At 44.9% G+C, this 12,351-nt stretch overlaps 1 protein-coding gene and 1 long non-coding RNA gene across 3 annotated transcripts in view; one reads left to right on the forward strand and one right to left on the reverse strand.

Moving 5' to 3' along the window:
• Nucleotides 1–367: 367 nt before the first annotated feature.
• The window catches only part of LOC135899223 (glutamate receptor ionotropic, kainate 2-like), a 45,573-nt gene continuing 33,589 nt past the window's right edge, over nt 368–12,351 (reverse strand). For both annotated transcript variants that reach the window (XM_065428490.1, XM_065428489.2), the window contains exons 13-16: nt 10,507–10,732; nt 7,622–7,893; nt 5,947–6,182; nt 368–4,471 (exon numbers count right to left, since the gene is read on the reverse strand). In XM_065428490.1, coding sequence (XP_065284562.1) covers nt 5,997–6,182; nt 7,622–7,893; nt 10,507–10,732 — 684 coding nt within the window. In that variant the 3' untranslated portion in view covers nt 368–4,471; nt 5,947–5,996. The remainder of the gene's footprint in view (nt 4,472–5,946; nt 6,183–7,621; nt 7,894–10,506; nt 10,733–12,351) is intronic.
• LOC135899224 (uncharacterized) overlaps nt 7,866–12,351 on the forward strand; it is a 38,026-nt gene continuing 33,540 nt past the window's right edge. The window contains exon 1 of the long non-coding RNA XR_010563562.1: nt 7,866–7,926. This is a non-coding gene — a long non-coding RNA (uncharacterized lncRNA). The remainder of the gene's footprint in view (nt 7,927–12,351) is intronic.

A 12,351-nucleotide genomic window follows, 5' to 3' on the forward strand; every position in this document is an offset into this window, starting at 1 on the left:
CACCAATTAGGGTTTTTATATGGTAAATTTATTGCTCTAACACACGTTGAGCAATAGATGTCAAATCAGCTGAAGTTTCGATTTTATTATTTCTATCCACGCGTTTCTGAGAAGCCGCAAATTTCCCACAATTTTCCGTCCGGCTTTCTACGAAGACAATCCCTGTACCCAAGAAGTGTAAGCAAAAAACCTTCTCCTGTAGTCATGACCAATGTCCTTACGTTTACTTCAAAACGGCGTTCCCCTTTGAGGCTTACTCACCTGGCCAAGTGGTATCCGCAATCGGTTCCTGAGTTGGTTAACTCCTGATCAGATGAAGCAAATATTTGAATGAATGGCATGCAAGTAAATGACTGCGTATTCAAACTGGAGTGAACGGAAAACTTTATTTACATTCAAATACAAAGAAAACTGAACAACCAGCTGTCATTGCCTTCGAACAATGAATCTCTTGAGCACAGCTTTTTGGTGCACGCGCCACACCTGAAGGATAAACCCGGCGCATTATATAACAAATTCGTTTCTATTCACGGCGAAATACGCGCAACTAGAAAGCAAACTCGGTCATACAAGCCGATGTTGGCTCAACAAGCACAAATAACTGCCGTGATTCACATCTGCAAGCAACTGCCGAGATGTGAGTGTAATCCCGTTTTCCACAACACTTCAAATTATGTACAGCGGTGCTTTGCTGGCACCATATTCGGCCGCTTTTCGCAGGTAGCACTAAGCTGATGGAATGGATTGAAAATAGACACAGCTTAGCACCGTACTGTGGTCCTTTCATATGGCGGACACAACACCAGCTGAAGACATCTACTCGACTGCGGTTTCCCTTCGGAAAACGCACGGGTAGCTTCATGCGAGAAAGGAAAACACACGTTTACACAGATTTCCAAAATAAGGAGACACTGGGTCTTCAGAAATAACAGAGCTATTCCTTCAACGTCGGTTTCCCAACGTGCAAAGTTTACGAACTCAAGCACTGCAACAGCGCACACATTTTTTTTTCATTACAATCACTTGTATCTGAGATTTTGCACCTATGGTAAACGATGTGCACTCAACACAACTGTTCTCACTATTTGTCACGCATGTCTGTCATCATGAAACTATCGGCGAATAAACAACAAAACGTCCACAATAACCAATTAATATCTGTTTCTATCGCTTTTTCCATCTCTCAAAGTTCTTTAGGAGCGATGAGTCAGACACGTAAGAAATTCACGTTTACACGAATCATATTTATAGATACGATAATGGTTGAAGAGAAACGTAGTTCTTTAAGCCAGCCATACTTCTGGATGTCTCACCTAATATTTCAAGAATTGCTAGTTCCAATGACAACTCCCTGGATTATCTGGTAGGGGCATATCGGCATTTTCGCATTCATTTAAGCAGTGATTGAAACTGCTAAAAAGTAGATGCATGTTCATCCAAGCAGCAATCACAACCGAAAGCTTCAAGGCAGCAGTTTTGTTACTGCTCCACATAATGGCACAACATTTTACGCTCCACCATGAACTACATAAATACCATGAACCTACATAAACCTACAGGTCTACATAGACATGTATGCAAATGCATGAAAACGAACAAGGTGGCAATAAAATGCACATTAGCATTCATTAAACATATGCTGGTAACAGAAACAATATAGGAATCATATGACATCATAGGAAAAGAATCGTAGATAAACAGCACTACGTACATCTGAAAACCACTGAATTACTTCCTTCCTGTCAAAGATATATATTACCTCCGTAAAAAAAAGGAGCTATATTTCCGCTGTCAATAAAAAGCTCGATGATGGTACAAAGACATATCCAGCAGCTTTAAACCTCTGCCAACAAATCCAAGCAAACTTACTACCAAATTTTAAGCAAATGATTTTTTTAATTAGTGGCGGAAAGCAATTTTCCACCATTTGAATTAAATACTCAGTACATGCAGTCCCTAGAACCAACATAAGAAATATCTTCTGTATTTTCGCGAGTGACGGCGAACACCTTTGTGTGAAGCTCCGCACTACAACTACAACCTTCGAACAACTTTAGTACGGTGTATAATAGACGGCCCCAGTTGAGCTGTCCTCAGATTTTTACTTCTTTCACACGTCGTGGAAAAGATTACGAAGGAACGATATGCAAACAACAACAATTGTGGTCATAAATCTGATCATTTCGAACTCAATGCTTTTTGAAGCATATTAGTGTCTAACCTAAAGTTTCTGTGCTGTTTAGTTCAGTATCGAGCTTTGGTCAGAGTGCTTTCATTTTCAAAACCAAGACCAATATTCGTATTTCATGATTAAATCAAAGCCCGAACCTAGCGGTATAGGATGAGGAATGTTGTTTCTCGAGTTCTTTGCGAGACCATTGTGACATTCGGAGACCTCTTGTCAAATGGCTTTCTCTTTGTAGAACTGCGCTCAAAGAAAGACAACTATCGACTGATGCTAAACTCATCTTTCAGTTCGCTCGTACAGCGTAAAAAACAACATGGATGACAGAGAAGCCCACAGGGACAGTGATGCTAAATACAGCGTCACCGTGATTCCGTAACTGAATATCACGGATACTTCGGTTACACCCGCATAGCCTTCGGAAATATCACCTTTTTTTCCTGTCATAAACTGTGGTCTTCTAGCGTGCCGCCCCCCAAAACTTTGCCGGAAAGTAAATTAAGTTCAAATAAGAATAAATGTTCCCGACGCACCATGCACGAATTAGACCTTTTGCTGTTAAAACTAGATATAACTACCTTCAGCTGGTAGAGTGTCAGTCAATAGCACTTGTATCAGTGCCTGACCTTTCACAAACCCATTAGCAATAAATGAAGTGAATGACTGAGCAAAATCTTTATTGAAGTGTTCATATTCGGAATCTGGCAGATCATTGTTGAATGGTTGACTTTCATATGCATGAGAAAATTAAAAACTGATTTTGTCATTACCGAGCGACTGAAAAACAGCTCGTAGAACACACTCTTAGGTGAGAGGGCTCGAAAGCCTAAAGGTGATGGCCGTGTCACTCCTAAAAATTCTTCCAGCGTACATTTGTTGCTTTGTTGCAGAAGAAGAATACATAGAAGGGGCAATGTCTTATCACTGGCTCTTGAACAACTTCAGTTTTGCTGCCTTAACACCACCAGCGCATTGAGCCCAATCGCGTTGAAATTGACTCATTCGCTTTGCCCTGCGGCTTTGTGTGCAACATTCATTGGTGCATGCAACAACGGCTGATCTTACCGATCAGCTCTTCCTTTGCCCCGATCAGACAATAGCACAGCTTCTTCCTTTTGTTGCCCTTATGTTTATAAGGACAGGCAGAGATTACTCTGCCTGTCCTTATACACACACAGGCCTTCACACATTAATCACACAGGCCTGCCTGGCCTGTGTGATTAATGTGCGAAAGCGGCGCTCATGCTGTCGTCACATTTTGAGCGTCCTGTGATACGGTAACGGTATACGCGCGATGAGGGAAACAGCTATTGCCGCTTGGGTAAGTATTTTCAGAAATAAATTAAAACAAAGAGAAAAAGAACAGTGACTTTCCCAATCCGACGAGGCGTTCCATCGCAAACATGCCTTCTTCCTCGTCAACAAGGTATAACCCCAAAGCAGCTGCGGAAATATTTCGTTGGAACAACGAGGGTCGTCTATTTCTCTTCTGTAGGTCACTTTTTTACGACCGTTTGCGAGTCGCATAAAATGAAGTAACAAGCACACAACAGGTCACAACAAATGTCTTTGTCAATTGTCGTATATCTGCCCTAGCCAAACCGTATGTTTTTGATCGATTGGTACAGCGCAGATGGTATCCTCAATATTCAGCACCTATAGGCCTTACGCAGTACTTCGCAAATTCGCTTCTCCATGCAGTGAGTCTGACCCAACCAAGGGGAGAGAACGTCGCGCGACACGCAAGAACAAAGCTAGACCGTGCAATTGATGGCCCCATTCCAGGCACGCCTCTATCTCTTTATCGCCTGGCTTGCAACTCTCAGCATCAATAGTCTGGCCAGCGCGGCGTCTACCACATCGATTAAGGCTCTATAAACATGTGCGAAAAACTGCTTGCAGAATTTCGCGTAAGAGCTGGCGTATAAAGATTATTTCTCTTACTCCGAAAATAAAGTATGCTTAAATAGACTCCGGACTCAAAACGCCAAAGTCAACCAAAAAGAAAACTACGCTTTTCGGTTCCCAGTGACAGCTGAAGATGCAGACGTAGTAACTCGAAAGGACTTTACACTACTGCGGCAATACGTAACAGTGCGCAAGTTCAACGTCGAAGTGTTGGATAAAGGAAGAGGTAAAGTGCGAGGCGCGCGACAGGCCCTAGGAGAGAGAGATAGAAGGGAGAGTACGCCGAAGTGCTAACGATGACCGCTACGGCTTGAAGTCTAGACTTCGGTACCGACGGTGTCCTCGGGTCGGTAACTTCTAGGGGAATCCCGGACAGGGCTGTGGTGAAGGAAGAGAGAAAAAGAAAAAGCTTCGTCATTTCTTTCTGATCTCGTGTTTCCGGTAGAACTGCTGCACCAGATCAGCGCGACATTAGTAAACAAATGTTATGACTTAGACTCAGCCTTGAGCCAACTTGTCAACAATTATGGTGACTAAGGAACGCCTTTGTGTCTGAACTCTAAGGCAAGGCCTCGAACAGGACAAGACTATAGCTGCAATATGTTAGCGACGAGTTGAGGCAGTGCACTCGTTCTCATCTGGTCCCTTACAACGTTCCGTACTACATGTGCATTTGGTCTAATTTTCGTTCTAGGAGGGTATGCACTTTTTGCGATCTACAGATTTTAATAATGGTTAAATTTTTTATATAAAGTCGAGCATTCATAATTATTTGTCTCTCCACCTACGTTTATCTAACTTTCACATTGCGATGCTGGTTTTCGTCAATCGACGCAAGTACATGCTCCTCCATTTCTTTCTTTCATTTAACTTTGACACCATTGCGTGTTAGTGCGACGCCATGTTTAATCTTATATTCTTGCTTACATACGCTCTGAGATGAGACGGTTACTGACACACGCACTAAAACACCCAGTCTGCGACTTACCATGTTTACCACATTTCGCATTAAAAATCACATGACTCCCCTGCCCCCAACACACATATACGCACGAACGTCCACCCACCTATGTTCAGACATACAACTAAAGTGCAACCAAGGTTGACAACCGCCGTCATAGCTAATTTCCGATTTTCGGCGTGCTGAACTTCTCTGCGAAAACGCACATGCGGCGAGGAGGGGGAACCAATAAGAACGCAGATCGTTAAGCACGTCAATGTGGCCTGCCAGCTTAACTTTTGTTTCGATAAGGTAATGAATTAACTCAAGCGAAAAAGCTTTCCCGGAAACAGTTTCCAACTTGTTTTATTTTGTTTTCACCGAAGCGAACTGACGCCAAGAATAATTCGATCCTCCGCTCGGTGCTTGCAAATGCGAAAATGCAGCACTCAGTGCAAGTGAAACGCTGGCACGAAGTTGGCATTTGCAAAACTCGCAGCTGCGAGAAACAACGCAGCGTAAAATCGCACCATGTGAAACAGGCTAGAAGAATACAGCGTGCGCCCGCGGAACGCGGAGGGTCGGTCCCTCAAGTGGGGCGATGAGCAAACGCCCTCACCGGTCATCATCATCAGCAGCAGCAGCAGCAGCAGCCTGGTTAAGCCCACTGCAGAGCAAAGGCCTCTCCCATGCTTCTCCAAATACCGCGGTCATGTGCTAATTGTGGCCATGTTGTCCCTGCAAACTTCTTAATCTCATCCGCCCACCTAACTTTCTGCCGCCCCCTGCTACGCTTCCCGTCCCTTGGAATCCAGTCCGTAACCCTTAATGACCATCGGTTGCCTTCCCTCCTCATTACATGTCCTGCCCATTTCTTTCTCTTAGTTTCAGCTAAGGCGTCATTAATGCTCACCCGTAGCAGGTGCTGAACTTCTCTTCGGGCGCGCCCCGGGGCTCGTCCTGTCAGGAGAAGCTGTCCTTGGAGACGACAGCGCCGTAGCCCGTCAAGGGCATGAACGGCAGCCCGTTCTCGCCGCTGCCGGCGCCCGGCGGCACGCCCCGGTCGTCGCCCTTGGTGCGCACGGGCTTCTTCCCGCCGCACGTCAGCGTGAACCGCAGCTCGCGGCACAGTTCCGAGCACAGGGGCTCCTGCGACGAGGCAGCGTTGTTACGGCCAGCAAGGAGCGATGAAATGTCCGTAGAGAAACAACGTGGAAACACTTTATCATTCGAGCCACGGATGTCGTACTGTGCTATAAACGTGAGGGTTTTCGCCGCTCAACTTACTTTCCCGAATGCGTTGGGTCGTTTGACGGCAACTATACTTTTTTTTTCTTGTATAGCGCGTGTTAAGAGGAAGCTTTAGCTCAGGCCCAACTGAGACTCCACATATTCAAGTACAAGTAAAACGCAGAAACACTTTTCTGGGATAACCAACTGGCCGATTTGAAGTAAAGTTATTGCATTTGAGAGTGAAAATACATTCTAGTGACTATTGCAAGCGGAATTTTGATTTAGGGCTTGAATGTTTTAAGAGCTTGAAAAAATTGATGATGTAAAAAATTGAAGCATGAAGTGGACGGATTTGTAGCTCTCCACCGAAAATAGACATCGCATTTTTGTGAACTGCATCGCATTTAAACTAGACAAATTTCATATCAATTTATATCTTAGGTGAAGTTGTTATATTTTTTACAAGCATGGTGGAGAAGTCTTCATCTCAATGTAGTTGTCTATTTGAGAATCACGTATAATGCATCATTTTTTTTTCGCTTTAGCTGTACTATTAGGTGCAATTTGCAGAATTCTGATATACTGTTTTGAATTGATGAGTTGCACAACTCTCAAGTCGTAAACTTGATAGCCTCGTTTTCTGGAAATTCGCGATTTTCAACTATGATTATGAAAAACTTAACGGCCTAAATAAGACCTTCGCTACCAGCAGTCACGAAAGCATAACATTTTTTCTAAATGATACAGACATCATTAAATCTGATGCAATGGTTACCGAGAAAACGAATTCTTCTTCCCCATGCCTTTGGATTGGAGCTCCCGAGATTCCTCTTAAGAGTTGCATGATAGCTAGTTTTTGCAAACCTCAACTTATCACGAAGACAACTAAAATTTCTCCAAAAACGTGCGAGATTAGATGTAGCGGGTGGTTGCCGGTTCTTTGTCTGTTAGGAGTCAAAGACGATTAAACATCCATGCCGATTGGTCGCACCTGAGTAGCCGAAAATCGCGAATTCCTTTTGAGCCACACCGCGCAAAACCAAGCAAGTTTGCTACCATTCTCGTTCGCGGTTCGCAACAAGCACAGTTCATTTTTGACCCAGGCGATTTCAGCAGCGAACAGTTAATTTCTTCCGCACTCGCACGAAATAATTTTTGTAACGACGAAAGACACATGACACCAGGGTGGCAGCAAGGAAATGGCTATGTGCGTTGATGTTGCAGAACCCCATTTAACGCTTAATGGCACTATGCTTGAAAGACGGTTTTTTTTTTTAGGAGCGTTGTGCTATCGTTCCCAGTAGCAGGATGCCTTCCCTACGCGGAGAGCCCCCCGAGAGGTGGCAATGGCGTACCCTCTCCTCGGGCAGCGCCTTGCTAGAGCGCCAAACGAACTCGACGATTGCCGTGATGCAGGCGATGCAGGATCCGGTCAACAGGACGACGAAGACGCCGCCCACGTTCGCCAGGCCCAGGGCCGAGGTGCCCTTGGACGCGCTTGCCTCCTCCTTGGGGCACTTTTTGACGATGTGCCGCTTCTTCCACCAACGCTCCTTGAGCACGTGCAGGGTGCCACTCTCCTGAAGCTGCAGGATCGCCTGGGACAGCATCGTGCGGTACGGGGACCCTGCACGCGCACGTGGCCAGCACACGTCACACGGTATCTGCGTTCCTCGCTAGCTGCGCTTGCGAAGTTAGATTCAGACGTTCGACGCACTCTTTGCAGAGGTGTTGTGGACTATTATTACATCTCTATAGATACTTCCTTTTAATTATGCATAGCACATAAGTATTATACAGAAATTATTATCGGAAACTTCAAGGTCATTATTTATTCATTAATTTATTGTACGCTCAGGCCACACAATGGATTAAAGAGGGGAGAGGCTGTCATCACACATTTAAGGAAAGAAACACAAAATAAAGCAGGAGAACGCAGTGAGCAAATAAACAATCATGTCATAAAATAAATTATTCCCACAACTGAAATGGTGCCTTTAGACGTACAAAAAAAAGGAGACACAATAGAATGCGTGAACTGGACCGGCATGAGCACAAAGAAATTTTATTTAGATTATGCTGGCCAGCGATCTGCGGAAGCGATCAGCGTCTGTAATACTGAGTACCGAAGCAGGAAAGTAGTTCCCAGTTGTGACATACATTAGGAACGAAGAACTGGGAAGAAGTGACAGTTTTATGAGGCGCGATGCTAAGAGAGCTAGTCTGATGCAATGTGCGTTGAATACGCTATTATTGTGATACATTTTATGAAAGAGACGCAGGCGTGGTAGATTTTGTCGAGTAGCGAGTAAAGGAAGGATTAGACTGAATTTCATGCTGGTTACGCTGACAATGCGATGACAGTCGGACATAATGAAGCGACCTAAGCGATTCTTCACCACTCCAAGTTTATTGGTTAGTGTAACCTGACCGGCGTCCCACACTGATGAGGTATATTTCAGGTTAGGGCGAATATAAGTGATGTATAGTTGCCTTTTGAAAGCTGCAAGAGCAAGCGAAGAATTCCGTCTTAGAAAACCAATCATGGGATTGGTTTTACATATGATTGAGTCAACACGTAGTTTTGAAGAACGATTGTCAGTGATGTGAACTTCGATGTGATAACCGTATAAAGACTGCATAGTCACACCATATAAAATCGGGTCGGCTGTATCAGAGAGGCAGCCGCAGTGGGGTACGACGTGAAACGTCTACTGCGTGCGTCAGAGAGTGTATAAGCACTAGGATGCAGAATAGACGTGATGAATTGCACAAGCTACATTTATTCAGTCACTGGAATGCTTACATGCTCATACTATATTATAGCTAGAAGGATCATTAGGGTCTAATTTTGCAACCGTACTCTCTTCCTATTCGTACTGGGAAGGTTTGCTTTGCAGAGGGTGTTTGGGCACTATGGTAATGACCGCCCCCACTGGTAGCGCCCGATATTGCCTCGAGCGCACTCGAGGCCGCCGCTGGACTTCTAGATGGTTGGAGCGTCTGCGCTTGTTCTCCCTATCGTTCCAGCGAGGTCAAGTGGGTTGGGGCTTGCTGCCTGAGTCCCTTCGTGCCATTTCTGGACCATGCGTGTCGAAAGCAGGAGAACCCTAAGGGAATTTTTTTTGCAGCAAATTGCACACTTAAATTCCTTATAACTCCTGATGTGCACGGGCTTGAGTTCTAGGAAATATACGGAACACGGGGGCATAGTCACCACTCTCTCAAAAGCGACCCCTCCTGCACGAACCGACAAACGTACTGCTGAGCTACGCCTCTGCGAACGACGACCGAGAGGCGAAATCTAGCTCTGATTGCGTCATCCGTGGCGTGATCACGGCGTCATCTGTGCACGCGACACAAGCATGATGGAGTATTGGCTTCTTTCCTTTACTCAACGATACCAGGGTGACGCATGACAGTTATTCGCGCATTAGAGAGCTTTCTTATTTATGATACTGTTCGTGGTGCTCCTACGGTCTAACCTTGCAATGGTGCTCGCTCCCTATTCTGTCCGTTTGGTCAAGTAGCTCTCTCTGTCTTGCTACCCGAGTCTGTTCATGCCATTTATGGATTCTACGTGTCGAAAGAGAGGGCGCCATAGCCGAGCAAGTGTGAAATTTCTGCAAAATGTTGCCCACTTGTAGGCTTAATAACTCCTGATAGGCACAGGCTTCAGGTTGATGGATTACGCCTACTGTAACTGAGTGAATTCTCTCAAACGCGACCACTTCCGCAAGTATCGACAAACGTACTGCCGAGCTACGCCTCTCTGAACGGACGAGCGAGAGGCGAAATTTAGGTCCGATGTGGTCCTGCGAGACGCAGCAAGAGTCTTAAATGGTGTTTACTTTCTTGCAGAACAAACTTATCAAGGCAGTGCGTTTCTTTTTTTTTACGATCTCGTCATTTGTGTGTGCTTAATTCTGCAAGAAAATGAATCCATACCAACTCGCCCAACTTTCTATTATACTTACATAGGATTATCTTTTCGATTACCGGGGTTGACTCAAGTTCACGTACTATCCAACCACAGACCGCTGCTATAAAACAGAACGGTTCAAGAAATAAATTGCGAGGAAGGTGAGAAAACTATGGAAGCGGGGCCAATACAAAGTAATACGAAAAAGAGCGGAGCTCAAAAGTGATGGTACGGTACGAGTTTAGCGCCGGGAACTATTTCGACGGCCCAGCGTTGGAGAGCCCAGTTCCAGCTGGGACACGCGCTGCGTAAGCTCACCAGGCGGCGTGGCAATGCCGTAGCCCTTGTTGTCGAGGAGCGAGCCGATTTGGGTGAGATCGCAGTTCCTCTCGATGGCGTACTCGATGGATGTGGACTCCATCAGGTAGGCGTATTTTCCGCGACGCACTCGTTCTATGCCCTTGTAGTTGGATTCGGTAAACACGCTGGGCCGTGCGGCCTGCATCACGTGCCACATCTTCTTGTAGGTGGGGAACTCGGATTCCTGCGCAAAAGTGAGAGGCAGTGCGTGCAAGTTCTCTCTTGAAGTAATCTCGCACAATGTATACGGAATGTGACATTGCAGTTCGAAAAGTGCCGTAGATTTATCGTGCACTTACAAAAAGGCTTCGTTTTGCGAAACCGTCAACGATGTGCTGCACTAGACAAATGACGTCAATGACCTAGCGGCATTTAGCCTGGCTGCCTTCGCACGAGTATATTGTTGACGTCCGTGAGAGTGCATCAGTGTAAGATTGTACCAGTGACGCCGCTTCTGCAGTCACAAGCAATATGGCCTTTTGTTGACTTACCTTTCTTTTCACAAGTAGCGTCACAATCACTAACATATACTCTGGTATCATATACGTTTTTTAGACATGCGACTTATGACATGAATATAAATAGAGCGATTGGCGATTTGCAGTATGAACAGCACCCAGAAGGACCTAAAAGCATTGAGCAGCAATCTCCACAGTGGAAAACTGCAATTTATAAAATGAAGATAGAGAAAACACAGATGGGAGCGCAGTTAGGAGGAGACAATTGACTGGTGCTTATTCATAAATCCAAACGAAGAATATAACGCAGAGTATAACGATAGGTTTGTTGTTTGAAATGAAAAATAAAAAGACAACATTATACGCATGCTTTTGTAACATGTACAGATATATACCGAGTGTTCAGCGAGTACTTTCATAAATGTTCAAAAATTGCCAATGCATATAGCACATTCTAGTACATGAGCTGCTTTACTCAAAGAGGCGGACATTACTTGCACAAGGTATTGAAATGCGTAATCGACTAATTAACAAAATATTACTAATATTTTCAACTAATTGTCTTATGTCACATACTGCAATTTACAAATTCTAGCCGGGGACTTCGCAAGACGGATACACTTGGAATGAATTCTCAGGATGATACCAGTTCCTAGATATTAATTCCCGAGCTTTGCTGGGAAATGCGTTGGCATTCCAGCTACTTTTGTGCCTCAGTGCATAAAACGACGTTTTGTTAAGAAAGTAAGTGGAACGATAGTGCACTTTTAGCGCCAATTTGACGGCGCATAATTCTTAAACGGTGTCATTCACTCCAGAGACGCCGACTACGCGGGGGCTCGGGGGCCTAGGGGCCCGAGCCCACTCCGAAGTTTTCTGGGTGGGGAGGGGGGGAGGGGCGAGCCCTTCTGCCGGAAATGCCGAACCCTACTCCCCCCCCCCCCCACCCCTTCCGCTCCCCTGAAGTTTTAGAGTTCTGTTACCCACATCATCTGAGGTTTCCTTGGAGTTGCCTCTACCTTCCCACTTATAATTTTATTGCGGCTCAAAGCTTAATGCATCGTTGTCGATGCGGATGTGCACAGCATTTAATTTATGCTTTGCCTTAATTTCTACGACTCCTGACAAAAAATATGACAAGCGCATTCGAAGCACCAGCGCAGGCTACCTCATCTGTATTTTTCACTTAAGCATGTTTTTAAACTTCCCCTGTGAGCGCTATGCACAGACACAACATATGTAAATATATGCACAGGACAAAGTTTATTATATTCGTAAAAAAAGAAAGAAGTAGCTAACTAATAATTATTTGTGATGGTATGGATAGCCTATGCCTAGAGAATGA

The sequence above is a fragment of the Dermacentor albipictus genome, chromosome 5 (assembly GCF_038994185.2).
Source record: "Dermacentor albipictus isolate Rhodes 1998 colony chromosome 5, USDA_Dalb.pri_finalv2, whole genome shotgun sequence".
Lineage (NCBI taxonomy): Eukaryota > Metazoa > Arthropoda > Arachnida > Ixodida > Ixodidae > Dermacentor > Dermacentor albipictus.